Source organism: Castor canadensis, chromosome 14 (assembly GCF_047511655.1).
Source record: "Castor canadensis chromosome 14, mCasCan1.hap1v2, whole genome shotgun sequence".
Lineage (NCBI taxonomy): Eukaryota > Metazoa > Chordata > Mammalia > Rodentia > Castoridae > Castor > Castor canadensis.
In genome coordinates, this window is record NC_133399.1 from 73,491,862 (window position 1) to 73,511,524 (window position 19,663).

A 19,663-nucleotide genomic window follows, 5' to 3' on the forward strand; every position below is an offset into this window, starting at 1 on the left:
TTGCTCTCATTTCAGCCACCACCCACTCATCCATGTGTGTTTTCCAGCAGCAATGTCTATTGTAAACTGTTTCTTAGGTATCCAACAGAAAGGCCTTTCCAGCATATGCAATAGGCCTCCCCTTTCCTTGTGGATGCTTGAAACTGTGACTAGCACCAAACCTTACATATACTGTTTTTTCTACACATATGTATAAAGCTTCAATTATAAGTTGCACAGAATACGAAGATAACAACAACACTAAAACAACAATTAAAGTAATACTCTAAATTAAAGTTTTGTGAGTGTGACTCAAAATATCTTCTATTTTTACCATGTTATTTAAGAAGTATTTTGTGGTCTTCTCTTTTGCATATCCAACTTGCCAGCATCACTATTCTTGTGTGTTGGAGACATTAAATAAGTAAAATGAGGGCTGCTTTAACACAAGGACTGTGAAAGCATGGCAACTGACTTGACAACCATGATGGCTACCAAGTAACTAATAAGCTGGTAGTTACACACTGTGAATATGCTGAACAAAGGGATGATATGCATCTCAGCCAGAAGGTGAGCACACTACCCGGAATGATGTGCTCTAAAACTCCATTATTTCTGGAATTTTCTATTCAGTGTTTTCAGACAACAGTTGACTACAGGTAACTGAAACTGTGGAAAGGGAAACTGCTGGATCCTAATTGGGGGGATTAGTGCAGACTTAACCATGACTAGGTTAGAAGCAAAATGAGCAGTCTTTGTCTATGAACACTCAGGTCTAAATAACCAATAGAAAATGTTATACTTTGAGTCCAATTATTTTAGCAATCATTACTAAAGTTTATATTTTAACAGAAAAATATGGTCTCAAATCTTCCCCCAAATTGTAGTTTAGCTAGAATAGAAACAAACCAAACATTAACTGAACATGAGATAATATTAAGGAACTGTTAACTCTGTAAGGTCTGATAATGGCATGCTGGTATAAAAAGAAAGTACAAGAGAGAGGGAGAGAGACACTGACCTGATAAGAAATGTATGTTTATGCATTTATGGATAAAATGTCTTAACTTTAACCTGTGACTTGTGAAAATTCTCCAGAAAAAATAAGGTGTGTGTATATATAAATAAAACAAGACTGACAAAACATTCATACTTACTAACACTGGGGGACATAGGTATGGGTACACGAAAGATTCATTACAATCTTTTATCCACTTCTGTATTAGTTTGGAAATTTTTATAAAAAAAAGTTTTTTCAAAATTGAGTTAATTGCACTATACAAAATTTACTATGTAACTGAACAGCTCATGCTTTTAATAATTAACAAAAAATTAGTAAAATTTTAGCTATCAATTAACTTAAAATGGGTCAAAAATGTAAAATTAAAGCTAAAACTATAAAAATCTGAGGAAACATAGGGGAACAGCTTCATAACACTGCATTTTGCAGTGATTTCTTAGATATGACATCAGAAGAAAGGCAACAGAAGAAAAGCACAATTTGGAAAGTCATAAAAATCAGCAACTTTTGTGCATCTTTTAACATCACAACCACTTTTAACACAGTAAAAAGACAACCCACAAAATGGAGACTTGCAAATCAGACATAATAAAGAATTAACATCCAGCATATACAGAGTACTCCAAAATAACAACACAGTTAAAATCAGGAAAGGAAATGAATGCACCTGAACAGATGCTCAACACTAGCCATTAGGAAAACACAAATTAACACTGCAATGAAAAAGAAAGAAAAGAAAATGTTAGATTAATTAAAACTAGGAATGTTATGTTAAATGAGATCCCACTTCAACCCATTAGGATAGCTATTATAACAAAACAACAACAAAATAACCCCCCAGAAAAAAACGTGTTGGTGAGGATGTGGAGAAACTGAAACCCTTAGAGGCACTGCTGGTGGGAATGTAACATGGTGCTGTTCCTATGGCAAACAGTATGATAGCTCCTCAAACAACAACAAAACCACCCCAGAATTCTACAATTTTTCTTCTGGGCATATATCTAAGAGCAGTGAAAGTAGGGTCTTGAAGAAGGATCTGTACATACATGTTCACAGTAAAATTATTCACAACAGCCAAAAAGGTAGAGGGAACTTAAATATCCACTGACAGATGAATGAATAAACAAAATGTGATATATACTTACAATGGAATACTATTCAGCGTTAAAAAGGAAATTCTGACACATGATACAACATAGAGGGGGGTACTGGGGCATGAACCAAAGGCCTTGTAAACTCTACCACTTGAGCCATATCCCAGATATTTTGGTTTAGTTTGCTTTTCAGATAGTTTCATGATCTTGCCCAGGCCAGCCTCTGACTCTCATCCTCCTACTTCTGTCTCCTGCTTTGCTGGGTTTACTGAGATAAAGTCTCCCTAACTTTTTGCCTGGGCAGACCTTGAACTGTGATCCTCCTCATCTCTATATCTCTCAAGCAGATGGACAACATGGAAGAATCTTGAAGATACTCTACACTTAGTGAAAAACATCCAAGCACAATCACTGTAAGATTCTAGTTATATGAATGTACCAGATTCATAAAAACAGAAAGAAGCATGATGGTTGCCAGTGGCTAGAAGGAGGGGGAATGGAGAACAATGTTTAATGGTTATGAAGCTGCAGTTTCCCAGAATGAAAAAGTTCTGGATATGGAATGTGGTGACAGTTGCACAACATATGTATTAAAAGCCAATGAGGTGGACACTTAAAAAGTTTAATGGAGAGAAGCAGAATTTTAGCTAAAGACTGTTAGGAAGCAATAAAAGTAATTCACTGAGAGATTCAGACAATAATTTGAGTTACTTGTAATTGTTTTCAGTAAAAGAAATAATGATCTAATCAGAATCATTATCAGTAGTGATCAGCAAATCTTCCTTAATGCAAGAGTTAATGATTTTACATTTTTTGTATTTTGTATGTTTTGTGCTAAGTTAACCAAGTACACTTGTCCTGCTAGCAAGTGCTCTACGACTAGTTACACCCCCTGTCTGCACATAATATTAAATAAATCAATTTCAATATAGCATCTGAATAGTGACTTGCAGATGAAATTTCTGGCAGACAAAATTTCCAACTTCTGCCAACACAGAAAAATGACTTCAACTGATAACAGTTACCTTGAGCTCATTCCTGTTTTCTTCTTGAGATTTCAAGTGGCCTACACTCAAAGTTAAGTCTACTTACAGATTTAATGATTAAAGTAATTTAACACTCACGGGTATCACCCCATGGGTTGTAGCTATAAAAAAGCAGTGTAGTGGACACTGAAGTTGCCCATCTCTAAGTTAGGTATAGCTATAGCTTTTTTTTTTTTCAGTACTGGGGAATGAACCCAGGCCCTACACAGCACATGCCAGGCAAGTGCTCTACCACTGAACATACCTCAGTCCCCAGTTATGTGCTACAGACACCGAAGCTGAAGCTGAGAATCTGTTTTAACACTTTACTTCATGTTTCTCCAAATGTGGAGACATGCTAGAAGTTACTTCCTTTTAAACCTTACAGACTTAGATGTTGCTGCTATAGTCTTACAACACATAACAAAACTTGCCACACACTATAACCTTTCATCTAATTTTTTAGAAAATAAAGTTTGTGAGGGTAAGGGTTAGATACATATTATTTATGTGTAATAATCTACTAAAGTTAGGTCTCTTCTGTCAAAGGAGTTAATGTAAAACTATCATTGTGTAGATGCCAGCTAACCTCCGCGAACTGCTATCTACATGCTTTGTGAAATATTGCTTGATCTTCCAAGGTTCTTGCAGAACAAAGAGCTGTTTATTGCCAGATGTCCTAATCTCAAACTGCTTGCTTAAAGATGAGTATTTCCCAAAAGAGTTTTCTTGTTCTCCCTGCTTTGAGATCCCTCTTTCCCCATGCCCCCTTTTTTAAGTAACCAATCGGGAAGATTGTGGACTCAAACCTGTCCATCAGGGTGAGGGGCAAAAAGATAAAAACTGAGCTAACTCCCTGCTCAGTGTGTTCTGCCTATCAGACTACTGTCTGTGGTTGTACCCTTCTGTAGAAGTAAAACTTTTCTTTTTGCCTTGCTGAGAAACTCCAAATGTTTCTTTGATCACTGTTTGGGAACGACATTTTTAACTTCTGGCACAGAGACAGGACTCAATATGTGTTTTAAAAAATTAGTATTTTATTATTTTGGTGGTTCTGGAATTTGAACTAAGGGCCTGGAGCTTACTGGGCAGAAGCTCTACCACTAGAGTCATGCCTCCAGCCCTTTTACTCACCAATTTTTTTTGTAGTGGAAATGATAAAGTGAGTCATCTCTACAGTGAGAATGAGAGCCAACATGTTTTCTAAGTATCAAGTAGATGAATGTCGCACTGTAAAATAACTTGAGTTGGTAAAACACTTTTCATGGTCCCCATTCTTTCTGATATTAGGGGTATTGCAGATACTAAGAGAAAGGACCTATATTTAGAGAGATCTCTGTGGTTCATCTACCTCCCTGTGCTACTTAGCCTCATGTTGATGCTCACACATCTACTAAACCCTCTGAGGAGATAAAAACAGTTGAAAAGTCATGTGACAGTTCACATTGCCTTATGACTGACCCAATGCTTCGGTGCCAGAGCAACAAGTATACTTTTATTGTACACTTGGCACAAAGAGACCATATTATCTTAGTTTTGGAAATGGAATTTTACTCCTTATGGCAATGGAGTCTAACTATTTTTTGTAGTTCTGCTGACTCAATATACTTGGCTTTAGTTTCTAGGGAAAACAAATCATCCAGGAGTTTCACAAACTATGCTATTATAAATTCCAAACCTAGTACAGTCCAATGAACTCTTTATAGACTTGCTCTTTATCATTGTCCAGACTTGTATTTTCCACATGAAAGGCAGAATTTCTTTCATGTTATTTACCAATCCACTGTGGTTTATTTAAGTCTTTCTTTCTATGGAATGAACAAAACAGCTTTAGAATAGGAAGATTATTGAGTTTTTGAGTATCATGTTATAGAAATTATAGGAATAATTTCTAGCAATGTAGGAAGATGAGGTTTTAAATTTAACGCCATTGGAACTGGCTACTATGATAAGCAAAGCTAAGCCTACATATAGCTGCTCTGCATGCTGTGAGTACTAGGGCAATAAGTGGTAGCAAAAAGTATAAAATAAAATGTTTAGAATCATTAGAGTAGCTATAATAAATACTGATAGTATTATGCCTTCAAGGCAGAGAAGTGAGGATATAAGATGTGATCAATAGATTAAAATGCTTAAAAGGATGATATAAAAGTTAAAATTAAGTTGAAAAAAACCAGAATACATTTTGTAATTATGAGTAATTCATAGTTTAATGAGTTGAAATAATCTTTTTTGGCTTAAACTAATTTACCCTATTCAATTCATTCCAGTCCCTTTTGAATTCATTTCGCTAAGATACATTTAGTTGGGGAAAAAAAACCTAATTTTTTTTCTTCATTCAAAGACAGGTATATGCTTAGTTATCTATCATGCTTGGAAAAATCATAATGTGAAAGAAAGTGAGAGGACAAAACAAACAAACAAACACACCCACAGGCCTTCCTCTTAAGACAGAGTAACTGGTGCTGAATTTGCCCTCCCAACCATAAGCAACTAGGACACCAGACAGGACAGATGAGAAAACTACTTTCACTCCCTCCCACCCTCCTGGCAGATTTCAATATTAAAGGACCAGGAATTTTCCCCAATTATTTGTATTTTTTTAATAACTTTTTTCTTTTTGATGATACTGTTTATACTTTGTTTTAAAAACTCATTTTTTTATTCTTCTTCTTACCTTTATCCAACTTTATTTACATATTTATTTTATAATCAATTCTTTATCCCTTGCTCTTTTCTCTTCTTCATATTCTTTCCTTTTTTTGGCTTCTTCTATTTAACCTTGTTTTTTCTTTTTTTCCCTTTCCAGTCACCACCTTTATTTCATTCATTTACCATTACTTTTACCAAAACTGATTTTTCAACTTTGTAGCTTATTCAACATTATTTTTTGTCATTTGTTTCCTATTGTTATTGATGGGTGTTTTAATTGACTTTGTAACTGTGTTTTTATATCTGGTTTGCTTTAATGCTGTTGCTGTTATAGTGGTTTGTTTTCTCCTCTCTGAGTGATACTAGGGATTGAGCCCTCAAGAGAAAGCTGGCTGCTCACTAAGAAGACCTCCCCACTCCTACCCCCTGAATATAAGTGAAAGAGATATCCATGTGAAAATCACAACTTAGAAACATAAGAAATATGAAAAAGACAACACGACTCCTCCAAAGGTTTGTAACTCTTTAAGAACTGAATCCAACGATACCAAAAAGGTTGAAATGCCAAAGAATTCAAAAGTATAATTTTAAAAATGATCAGTGGCCTCAAAGATGATTCAAATAAACAGATGAATGGAGCAAAGAAGTCAACTCAAGACCTGGCTGAGAAATTGAACAACTTAGATGGAAATTCAGCAAAGAGACAGATATTCTGGAAGAAAACCAATTGGAAATCTTGGAAATGAAAAGCTCAATAAATCAAATAAGAAAACTAAACTAAAGGGAAAGCATCAGTAACAGACTAGACCAGGTAGGATGCAGGAGGGAGGAGGACCAGAAAAGAAACAGACAAGTCTGTGTTCTGATAATGGAGCAAGGGGGAAGGGTTGGCATAGCAGAGAGATAAAATTTAAAAGAATCTAAACGTGAAGAATGTTCACTGGGGTGGGGGGTGAAGTAACCAACAGAGTCGCATGCAACCATATATGGGTTAAACTTTGCCTTTTGCTTCTGTAACCTGCTTGCAAGAGTATATAAGGTAAGCTCCCATTGCTCTTGGGGTTCTTCCTTTGGACTCGAGTCCACTGAGTCTGTGCTGGCACAATAAAGTGTTGCTTCCTGCTGAATTGCCTCAGTGTCCTGTGTCTTGGCTCGAGAGTCCCATAACTGAAGACAAAATATCAGGAATTGATGACAAGGCTGAGGAAGTATTACAATCAGATAGTGATAAAAGAAAAAACCAGTCATGAGCACAACATTCAAGACCTCTGGGATACAACCTAGAAGAGCAAATCTATGAATCTGTAGTGTGTAAGAGGGAACTGAGATACACACTAGGGACAAAGAAAACTTAATCATTAAAATTACAGCAGAAAAATTCCCAAATCTAGGGAAAGAAATGAACACTCAAGTACATGAGGCATGTAGACACCTAAATAAGTATGACCAGAAAAAAATTCTCCATGTTGTATTATAGTTAAAATGCCAAGAATACAGAATGAAGAAAGACTATTGAAACCTGTGAGAGAAATGCCAAGTTAATTACAAAGGCAAACATACCAGAATAAAAGCAGATTTCTCAGTAGAAACCCCAAAGGCCAGGAGAACATGGACTGATGTATTTCAAGCTCTAAAATTGAACAACTGCCAACTAAGACTACTATATCCAATAAAGTTATCCTTTAAAACTAAAAAAGAGGCTGGGCACTGGAGGCTCACACCTGTAATCCTAGCTACTCAGGAGGCAAATCAGGAGGATCATGGTTCAAAGCCAGCCCAGGTGAATAGTCTGCAAGAACCTATCCTGAAAAACTCCTTCACAAAAAAAGGACTGATGGAGTGGCTCAAGGTGAAGGCCCTGAGTTCAAGCCCCAGTACTGCCAAAAAAAAAAAAACAAAAAACAAAAAAAAACACCTAAAAAAGAAATAAAGATCCTCCATATAAGCACAAATTAAAAGAATTCATGTAAGCCTGCATTATAGGAGATAAAATAAGAAAGGTATACATAAACATGAAAACTTGGGAAAGACTAAATCTCACTAAAAGAATAGGTAAATAAATAAGAGGTAGCAAAGGCCTGGTGCCAGCGACTCACACTTGTGACCCTAGCTACTCAGGAGGAGGATCATGGTTCAAAGCTAGTCCAGGCAAATAGTTAGAGAGAGACCTTATCTCTAAAAAAAAAAAAAAAAAAAAAAGGAGGTAGCAAAGAAATCAAACATTATTAACTCATAAGGCAAACCTCTAAAATGAAAAAGGGAGAAGTTTTAAGTTAAAAACAAAACAACTAGAAAAAAACTTAACCAAGGAGGTGGAAGACCTCTACAATGAAATCTATAAAGCACTGAAGAAAGAAATCAAAGAAGACAATAGAAGATGAGAAGATCTCCCATGTTCAAAAATCAACTGAATTAGTATTGTTAAAATGGCCATATTACTGAAAACAATCTACAGATTTAATACAATTCACATAAAAATTTCAATGACATTCTTCATAGAACTAGGAAAAAAATCTAAAATTCATATGGATGCATAAAAGACCCCAAATAGCCATAGTAATCCTGAGCAAAAAGAGCATCACCAGAGGTATCAGAATACCTGATTTCAAATTATACCACAGAGCCATAGTAACAAAACCAGCATGGTCCTGGCACATAAACAGACACACAGAACAATGGAATAGAATAGAGGACCCAGAAATAAACCGACATAGCTACAGCTGTTTGATTCATATGTATCAAAAATACATTTGGAGAAAAGACAGCTCTTTAACAAATGGTGTTAAGAAAACTGAATATGCACATGTAGAAGACTTGAAACTATATCCCAGTCTTTTGCCCTCTACTAAAATCAATTCAAAATGGATCAAAGACCTTAATGTAAGACCTGAAACTTTGAAACTACTACAGGAAAACAGAGAAAAAAATTTTCAGATATTGGCATAGGCAATAACTTTCTGACTAGGTCTCCAATAATTAAGAAAATAAGAGCAATAACTGACAAATGAGATTGAATCAAATTTAAAAGCACAGCAAAGGAAACAATTACTAGAGTAAAGAGAAAGCTAACAGAATGGGAGAAAATCTTTGTCAGATATTTATCCAACAGGTGATTAATATCCAGAATATATAAAAAAACTGAAAAAATTAAATACCAAAAGAACAAATAATCCAACCAATAAATGAGCAAATGAATTGAATAGGTAGCCTCAAAAGTAGTAGTACAAATAAACATATGAAAAAAAATGTTGAGTATCTTTAGCCATCAAAGAAATACGCCTACAATGAGATTACATCTCATTCCAATCAAATGGCTATTGTCAAGAAAACAAACAACAAACACTGACAAGGATGAGGGAGTGGGGGCCTTATACACTGTTGGCAAGAATGTAAATCAGTATGGAGTTTCTCCAAAAAATCTAAAAATACAACTATTATATGATCCTGTTATACCACTCCTGAGTATATACCAGAAGGAATCTAAGTCAGCACACAAAGGAGGTATATATCAGCTTAGAGGCCCATCAGTGGATAAAGAAAATGTAGCTATGTACACACACACACACACACACACACACACACACACAGGAGTATTATTTAGCCATAAAGAAGAACAAAATTGTTATTTGCAGGAAAAATGTATGGAACTGGAGATTATCATGTTAGCAATATAAGCCAGACTCAGAAAGACAACTATTCACATGTTTTTTCTCATATGCAGAATCTAGACTAGTTCAGAAAAAGACAGGAAAGTAGAAGGAAACTATTTGGAAAGAGGAAGGAAGGGGAAAGGGAGAACAATATGGGTGATGGAGGCTTGAACATGATCAAAGTACATTATATATGTGTATGAAAAGGTCACAATAAAAATCATTATTGGTATAATTAAATACTCTAGTTAAAAAAAGACATTTCTGGGAGGCAACTATGTAAACATGGGTTATGCTTTCTCAACATCCTGGACACCAGGGCTCAAATACTGCACACAGAACTAGCTTGCCGGCCTTGGGCCCTGCAATCCCCCCCGCAGTCGCTTAACTGCCACAGGCCGTCAGTGCTCTTCCTGCTCTGGAGCAAGCAAAAAGATGATCGAACCTTCCAACAAGACAAGTCTCTTCAAGCCTGTGGCTGGCCTACCTGGGGCTTGCCACCCCAGCAGTATTTACATGGCAGAATGGAGGGGACAACTGACAATACCGAGATACAGAAATTCAACTCCAAAAAGCAGATCTGTTGTTTGTGCTTTCCTGGAAATCAGAGCATCTGTAACTTGTGAAGTTAATGAAGATCATGGTGCATCTGAAGCCTACCTTCAGAATGATTCATGGAAATGAATGCATGGAGAGCTGTCTTCTGAAAAATTGAGCATGGAAGAATTAGTTCCATTCAGGAATTCTGTTTTTTTATGTTAATACGTTTAGCAAATATCATGATGGACACAGTCCACTTAGAAGTCATAGCTCTTTGTCCATTAAGGCATGTGCCTTCTCACAGGAACCATGGATCTTTATCATATTACCAAACTGGTGGCTTCATCTGAGCTGGAATCAACGATATTGATAGATACCAAGAAAAGCATACTGTGTCTCTATATAGCTCATTTCTTCTACCACACCTATCTTGTTTTAAACTAGAAGTAACTACTTCTGAAGAGCTTCCTATAAAGGAATTCTAAGCAATTCTTTGGAATCCTATGAAAATATGCAGAGTTCCCTGGGATATGTTAATCCAGAAGTAATTGAATTCCTCCTAGAAAAGCTAGAGATGGATGAATTAATTCCACCATCTTTAATGAAAGGCCTACAGAGCAAACATTTCTCTAAAGATGATTTTGCCTCTGCATTACTTAACAATCTGCATCTTGGTATAGTGTGACTAAAGTGGTAGTTCACTTGCCTAGCAAGCATGAGGCTGAGTTCAAAGCCCAGTAGAGTGAAAAAAAAATCATACATCTCCAAGTGACCTCAGGGCTGTACACAGTGGTTCATGCCTGTAATCTCAGCTACTTGGGAGGTAGAAATTAGGAGGATCTTGGTTTGAGGTCAGCCCAGGCAAAACATTAGTAAAACCCTGATCTCAACCAAAAGCTGAGCATTGTGGTGTAAACTTGTAATCTCAGTTACTTAGGAGACATCAGAAGGAGGACTGCAGTCTAAGGCCAGCCCTGGGCAAAAACTTGAGAACCTATCTGAAAAATAACTAAAGCAAAACAGGGCTGGGATATGACTCAAGTGGTAGAAAACCTTCTTAGTAAGTGTGAGGCCCCAGTACTGTGAGAAGAAGAAAGGAAAGGGAAAGGAAAGGATCTGCATCTTGGGCTTTAAAGTGTGTGAAGATTTAAGCAGGGATGCCATGTGGATGCTATGAATGAATACAATAAAATGAAGCTCTGGAAATACACAAACAGAATATGCAAGCTTTGTTAGTTTGTGAAGCATTGTATTTGACAAAAGGAACGAAGCAATAGAACATGCTGAGCTTGCTTTAGGAAACTGTTCAACTCACAGGAATTTAAGAAAATACCACTGCTAGACACCTGAGGAAAGAAGAGGGCAGTTAGAAGAAAGTTTTTAAACACTGAAAGTTACTATAAGAAAGCTTTGGCTTTGGATGAGACTTTTAAAGATGCAGAGGATACACTGCAGAAACTTTATAAATATATGCAGAGAAAAACAAGCTGAAAAGAAAAGCAGAAAACAAAGAAAATAGGAAGAAGGGCAGAAAACATACATAAGCTCTAAGAAGAGAAAAAGGTGAAGAAAAGAAAATCATCTTCAAGTGTTTCTTTTTTTGATCATTAGTTTCTTCTTCCTCTTCTGATCACAAAAGGCATAAGAAACATAAGAGGAACCATTCAGAATGTTATTGCAATTCCAAAAGGCATTCATTCAGGACATCCTCAAGTCACATAGATTAGAAGAGGAAAAATGAGTGCTATCAAGTTCCATTTAATACTTCACCAAAAATAAGAACTGGGAAAACTGCTGGAAAGAAAGGACAGGTAACCATATCAAAAGACACAGATGGCCAGCCCTGGTGGCTCACACCTGCAATCCTAGCTACTCAGGAGGCAGAGATCAGGAGGATCCTGGTGCGAAGCCAGCCTGGGCAAACAGTTCTGCAAGACCCTATCTTGAAAAAAACGCTTCACAAAAAAGGGCTGGTGGAGTGGCTCAAGGCGGAGGCCCTGAGTTCAAGCCCCAGTACCAAAAAAAAAAAAAAAAAAGAAAAAAAAAACCCACAAAACAAAAAACCAAACCAGACACAGATGAATGAGAAAGATAGATGTCCTCTCTCTTCATCTTCAGTTGCAATACTGGATGATTTGGAGATAGGTCTGAAGATCCAAGAGATTTTTACAATAGCTATAAAACCCAGGCAGGGACTAGCAAAACTGAAAAGTCATATAAACCAGAAAGCCATGTTTTCAGTAGAACAAATTCCTCAGATTCCTTCTGTAGGGATTCAGAGAACAAAATAAAGACATGTGGTTACAGATCTGAAAAGGACACACAGGGAATAAAAGAGCACTATAGAAGATAGGGGCCAGGTTCTGTGAAGAACTTCATTTCCAAGTTCATACTACTTTTGGAAGTCAGTTGAAAAACAACATATACACTTATTCTGGATAATGTGATTTCAGTAGACATAGGCAAAGGCATTGATTAGGTACAAAACAAGAAGAATATGAAAGAGACGACAATTCTGGGGAGAATAAAGAACAATCAGTAAACAGATTTAAAAAATTACCTGCAAATTTACTCAGTATATTTAATCAGAGAATGAAAAAGGAAAGAAGCCAAAAAAAAAAAAAAAAAGATTCAGCAAGGAACTCTGCACCATTACACTAACACTGTTAATAAGTTTGGGGTATTTTTGTCTAACAGTCCAATGCAGAAATATTTGCAGAGATTATGGAAAGCTTTCCTCAAATTTTCAGTTATAGGTCCCCTTGTTAAAACTTGAGTTTTAGCTTTTATGGATACGTTTATGTGTAGTGTATTTCTTATTCTGAACAGTGTAAACTTCTTCATCTAAAGATAAATCCTTGAAAAGCACTGTGTCTTCATCGTATTATACTATGTGAGAATTCCTGGGCCCACCTTATCTCACAGAGAGAAAAACCTAAAATTTGTCCATTGAACACTTGGATTGTTTTCATCAAAAGTTATTTTACTCTCTTTTCTGTTAAATTAAAAGCCCTCAGCTTTTGGAAAAGAAAAACAAAAACAAACAAACAACATAAAAACACAACCAACCAACCACCAAGCTTGGGAGCAAAAGGATCTTTAAATAATTTAAGTGGAATTTAAGACAAAGAAAGAACTAAAGATGGACATTTTATTAAGATAAAAGGTTGTCTTTATAAGGAAGACTTAACAATCTTAAACGTATATACATTTTATAATAGCGATTAAAAATACGTTAAGTACAAAATGACAGAAGTAGACATGTTGCGAATTATAGTTGAAGGATTTTAACAGCTTTCTCAGTAAACTGTATAATTAGTAAAAAATCACTAAAGGACACAAGATTTGAACACCTATCCCATCTCCCAATTGATAAGACATATAGAAAATGTGTAACTTACATCTGCAGAATACACATTCTTTTTAAGCAACATGGAAATTCACCAGGAATGTATGTTCTTTGACTATATTATAAATGAGTTAGAAATTGCCAACAATAAGATATCTACAATTAAACTGTATACTTTTAAATAACCATTGAAACAAAGAGAAAAACTAATGAAAATTAGAAAATATTTTGAACTGTGTGAAAAATTTTAAAAATCAAAATTTGTACGATATAGGCCAGGCACAATGGTACATACCTACAATCCCAGCTACTCAGGAGGTATAGGTAGGAGGATCACAATCTGAGGCTGGCCTCAGGCAAAAAGTGAAACACTATCTAAAAAACTATAAAGCTAAAAGAGCTAGAGATGTGACTCAAGTGGTATAGAAGCTATTAGATAACAGAAAAGTAGCAGTGTGGTGGACACACTTTTAATTCTAGCACTTGCAGGCTGAGGTAGGAGGATTTTGAGTTTGAGGCCAGCTTGGGCTACAAAGAGAAAAAGTTCAAGCCGGCCTGGGATACACAGTGAGACCCTGTCTCAAAAACAAAAAGAGAAGAGTAAACTGAAAATAAATGAAACAGAAAATGAACAAACAACAGGGAAAATAAAGATGGACTTTATAAAGATCAACAAACTGGTAAAACTCAGCTAGATTGACTGACCAAGGGAAAAATTGGCAATACAAAGAATAGTGGCTAGAGAATGCAATATAGATTCTATAGACATTATAAGGATAATAAGAAAAGTATTCTGAACTCTATGCCAATAAATTCAATAACTCACATAAGACAAAAACTGTATTAAAGATGCATATTAATGAAATTGACAGAATTAAAAAAATCTGACAATATCAAAGAAATTTAATTCAAAATTTAGAAATTTCACACAAAATTCCAAATTAAACCAATAAACTGCTTTAGGTCTAGATGACTTCATTGTTGGAGTCTATCAAACGTGAAGAAAAAATTTTGCACAGCTATTTCTAGAAATAGGGAAGAGAGGTTACTTTTCAGCTCATTTTATGAGACTAATATTACTTTGATACCCAAATCAAATATACTTGTAAGAAAAAGGAAATAAAAGCCTCATATCTGCCATTAAAGCAGATACAGAAATCCTCAAAAATATATTGGAAATAAAATATAGCAACATACCAAAAGATAACACATTACAACAAATTGTGGTTTAACTTAGGAATGTGAAGATGGGTCAAGAGTTGAAAATGAAACCAAGGCAAGTCATCTGCAGAATAAATGAAGAAAGCACTGTAAGCATCTCATAGAGATGCAGGAAAAAGTATGTGACAGATAAAAACTCCCAGGACTCTGTTTAAAAGGAGAGAGTCTCATTTTGACAAAGTATTTATGAAGATCCTATAGCTAAAATCATACTTGTATAGGAGACTGCTGAAAACTTTCTGCCTGAGACTAGGAATAACAATATTATGACTATTCTCACCATTTCTGCTCAACAAAACAGAAGTCCTGGCTGATATGATAAATCAATAAGATACAAGGATTAGAAAGGAAGAAGAAAACTATACTCACAAGAAACATGATTGAAGACTTCTCTGTTGTTTATATAAACAAACAAAAATACTAATATATCCCAAGCCTTCCAAAGCATTTTAGTGGGGAAAGTAAAGTCTGTTCAACAAGGGGACTGGAATGCCTGCTTATCAATAGGAACTGATAAACAACCCAACCCTTGACACCTATTTCACACTAAAAATTAATTTGAAAGGGATGATACATTCTAATGCAAAAAATTTAAAAACTAGCACCTCTAGAAGCAAATGAAGAATTTTTTCATGATTAAGGGGGAAGTAAAAGATCTTTTAGAAGGGAGTAGTAAGGCAGTAACCATAAAGAAAAAATAATAAACTGAGCTTTAGAAAAATCAAGAACTTCAGCTCATCAAAAAAAACACTATAAAAGAAATGAAAAGGAGCACCAGAGTATGAGAAAGGGCTGATATTGCCAACTGTTGGCAAGAATGAAGAGCAACTGGAACTTTCATTCATCCTTGGTGGGAGAGTGAAATTGCACAACTACCTGACAATTTTTTTAAAGATAAATATTAGCCTTAAATAGTCACCTGTCCTTTGGCACAGTAAATCCACACCTACATGCCTATCCTTGATATTACCCTAATCTTAGAATTGTTGATCTTTTAGAACAATGTGGGATTTCCTAGAACACAATTTTTATGCTATTCCTTTTCCCCCTTTTATCATTTGAGTCAGGGTCTCACTATGTAGCTAAAGCTGGTCTGGAACTCGCTATGTAGCACAGCCCTCGAGTTCAAGATCTTCTCCTGCCTCAGCCTCCCAAGTGCTGGGATTACAGGCCTGAGCCACCTTTTAAAATAGGGAACTGTTTTTGTATAGTTTTAAAGGAGCCATAGCTTATGAAGTTTCAAAATCGAACTTGCCAGAGTTTTAAAAGTACAGAAATTTGCAACTGGGTGTCGTGGCTCATATCCCAGCTGCTAAGAAGGCGGAACTAGGGAGGACTGAGGATAAAGGCTAGCTTGGGCAAAAAGTCAATGAGAAACCATCTCGAACAACAAGCCAGGCAAGGCAGTGTGTGCCTATGGTTCCAGCTATACAGGAGATCTTCAGTAGGAGGATCTAGTCATGGCAAAAATGTCAGACTCTACCTGAAAAACAGTTGAAAGGAAAAAGGTCTGGGGCATGGCTCAAGTGATAAAATGCCTATCTACCAAGTGTGAGGGCCCGAGTTCAAACCCCAGTGCTGTCAAAAAAAAAAAAAAAGAAAAAAAAAAAAGGAAAAAATGAGAAACTTTGCTTTAAGTAAACTTAAAGGACAAAATGACTAAATGAAAAATTGGCTGTATTTCTAGTACTATTTATAGGCTACCATTATGTTCTACTCTGTTTAATTAGAATTTTCATTCATTTCACAGTTTACAAAAGAATTATTTTATTATGATTGTACTTCCTTTAGAGATGAAGTGCTGACCTCCACTATTAAAATGAATACATGTCCAAGGAAAATATTTTGTAAAGAGCCAGGCTTCTTCTCGTCTGTGCACTGTTCTTATAATGAAGTGGCATCTAATGTGCTCATAAGTAAAGGAAATCTGTAACTAAAAATTATGTGTGAGCACTTAAAGTCAATATGAATAGGTCATAAATTTCTAAGCAGTAAAACATTTTAAATGAGATCTCAACAAATATTCACTTTTCTCAGATCTGAAAAGACTCACCAACAACATCAAGTTGGGTTTCTTCGTCCTCTTCTCTTTTTCTCTTCTTATCTTTGCTCTTTTTCTTCTTACTATGAGAGAAAAGTTACTCATATACATGAGATTAGATAGACTGATGTAGTGGTGTATGTTAACTATCACATGATGGAAGCTTAGAAAGTCTTTTAAGTTTTACAGTGATCTATAAATTACTGGTTTCCATTGATTTAATTATAGTTTTGAAAAGTTGCTTCAGGCCCTGTATTTTATTTATTCATTTATTTGCGGTACTGAAGTTTGAATTCAGAGCCTTCACCTTGAGCCACTCCACCAGCCCTACTTTTGAGATAGGTTTTTTTGAGCTAGGGGTCTTGTGAACTATTTGCCTGGCCTGGCTTTGAACCACGATCCTCTTGATCTCTGCCTCCTCAGTAGCTAAGATTGCATCTGTGAGCCACAGGTGCCTGGCAAGAGTAGCCCTGGCTGGCCTCGAATTCATGATCCTCCTGCCTCATCCTCTTTGCCTCCTTGATTACCAGCATGCACCACCACAGCTGGCTGGGCCTGATTTATAGCTAAAAGCAGACTCTGCAGCTACACTGACTAGTTTTAAATCCTGAGTCTGTCACTTTCTAACTCTGTGATTTTTGGAAAAGCTACCAACCAATCTGTGAATCAATTTTCTCACTTTTTAAAATGAAAATAACAAAATTCTTACGATTATTACAAGGATTAAGGGTTAGTATGTATCTGCATACACTGCTGGTGAGAATGTAAAATGGTGCAAGCTTTTTTAGAAAATAACTTAGGGTTTCTCAAAAAGTCAAACACAGAGTTATCATAAGGCCCAGTAATTCCACTTCTAAGTATGTATACCCAAGACAAATGAAAACATATCCCTACACACTGATAGAATGTGTTACAGCCATACAAAGGAACATTATTCTATCATAAAAAGGAACAAATCTATTACACAGCAAAAATGGACGAACCTCAAAGATGTTATACTAAGTAAAAGAAGCCAGACACAAAAGGCTACATATTGATGATTTCACTGAAATAAAATATCTCTAATAAGCAAATCCTTAAAGAAAGAAAAGATTAGCGGCTGCCAGGAACTGGGAGAAGGGATGAAAGGTTATTAGCACTTAATGGTTAAGGGGTTGAGAAACTACACAGTGCTAAACCTCATGAATATAATAAAAACCACTGAATTTTTTGGTATATGAAATATTTCAATTATAAAAAAAAAACCTAGAGAGATTTTAGAAAAGTGAATATCCAAAGTGCTTAGAACAATTCTTCAGGCACATATCACTTTTAATTATGATAGCTATTATAAGGTACACTTGTTTGCATCTTAATCATAATGTAAGTGTTCTTTTCTTCTCCCAGCTACTTTGGGTTTCTTTCTTTTTTTTTTTTCTTGAGGTTAGAACTCAAGGCCTCACGCTTGCTAGGCAGGCACTCTTCCACTTGAGCCACTTCGCCAGCCCTCCTCCCAGCAACTCGGGACAGAGTTTCAGATTCATTCGGGACAAATTCTGTATGAAACTAGATCCCTAGCAGGAGTTCTCAAAGGCGGTGGCTTCACTTAGCTCCCTGACACTGTCTTTCCTCTCATCTAGAAGTACCCCAAACACTCTATACCACTGGGACCGGAATGAAATGCTCACCCCTGGACAAATCTGCGGTTCAAAAAAGAGGTGGAAATCTGAGTGAACACGCACCTTTCCCCCCAAAAGCTAATAATAATCATAAATTGCCACTCCTCTTTCATTTGGCTCTTTATTTTCTACACACGTTAACCTTATCTCATAACTAATTCTTTGACAGTATCAAGGAACACATGGAAACTCAAAAACACCCCAACGCTTAATTAATGAGTAAACGGGCTCCACAACCCAACCCACACCCGTACCCTACTGTGTGATCCAATCACGTTCCACGCTGCGTATTACGTCCTTAATAATAAATCCAGACATTTGTGGGGGAAGGGAGGCAGGGTGCAGACACTTTCCCCAAAGACAGGACATTATGATTCTGAGCTTCGGGGGTCAGACTGACCGAGTCGGAACCCTGGGACAAGAGGCTGGCATAGCTCCCTCCGGCTAACTCGGGGCTGCGAGGCTTACCTCTTAGGCTTCGTTCCCTTGAGCACGAGTTTGGTGGACTTCACATAGGAGTACTCTGCCATGGTTCTAACGAGACAGAGGTGGGAGCCGGCCACGAGAATAACCTAGACCGAAGAAGAAGCGAGCGGAGGAGAAAAAGTGAGGGAAAGGAAGGACTCCGTCGGAGTTATGTAACGGCGAGAGGCGATGCCTTCCTCAGGAATCCTTCGCCTTTTCACCCAAACATCGGAGTCTCAAATAAAAACCCTACTTCCTGTTTACTGCCGTTCGGGCCGTACGGCAGCTGCCGAGGGCCAAACTATGTCCGCGTTCATTCGTTTCCGGTGGCGGAACTCCCGGATGTTACTACTTTTTTCAATCCGGACACCCAGGTGGACGCGCCCTCTGGTGGACGTGGACATGTAATTGTTGTGACCGGCGTCTCCTGCTGTGGTTGACAAGAGTTCCTGCTTGCTGGGCCTCGGGAGAAGTGATGATTTGATGAGCCCGTGGGTGAAATGAGTCAATCCGCCGTCACCGCGCTTGTCTGCAGGGGACCAGGCCTGAGCGCCTGGGGCAGCCAGTGTTGGGCCCGCGCGTGGGGCAGCGTGGGAAGTTGAGAGTGGTCGGAGCCCTGGCCTCGGGCAACCTTGCCGACCATTTCAAATCAGTCATTGCTTGTGGTATTGTTTCACTAGGGAGACATGAGTAATGCACAGGGAGCAATAAGTGTAATGTACAGGCACCAAATTTTGGCCTCAAATATTGCAAGTGCTGTAGGAATTTGGTGGTGGGGGGTGGAGATAGGCATGGAAGACTGATACCAGTTTTTCTGCATAGGGTGGGTCTTCAGAGAGGCTGCCTTACCTTCCGTCAACTAAGTATTTTTTTCCTTCCTCCATCTCTTCCCCTTCCAAACATCCAACATAGTGCTGCCTGTATGATCTTTGCAATAAGAAATCACCTAGTCCAGAGAATAAAATGGT

At 37.0% G+C, this 19,663-nt stretch overlaps 1 protein-coding gene and 2 pseudogenes across 1 annotated transcript in view; 2 read left to right on the plus strand and 1 right to left on the minus strand.

Annotated features, from left to right (window-relative positions):
- The window catches only part of Frg1 (FSHD region gene 1), a 33,338-nt gene extending 14,341 nt beyond the window's left edge, over positions 1-18,997 (minus strand). The window contains exons 1-2 of the mRNA XM_074054777.1: positions 18,699-18,997; positions 16,585-16,655 (exon numbers count right to left, since the gene is read on the minus strand). Coding sequence (XP_073910878.1) covers positions 16,585-16,655; positions 18,699-18,760 — 133 coding nt within the window. The 5' untranslated portion in view covers positions 18,761-18,997. The remainder of the gene's footprint in view (positions 1-16,584; positions 16,656-18,698) is intronic.
- Positions 443-11,830, plus strand: LOC109692102 (tetratricopeptide repeat protein 14 pseudogene; annotated as a pseudogene).
- LOC141416513 (tetratricopeptide repeat protein 14-like) lies at positions 12,040-12,622 on the plus strand (annotated as a pseudogene).
- Positions 18,998-19,663: the final 666 nt, after the last annotated feature.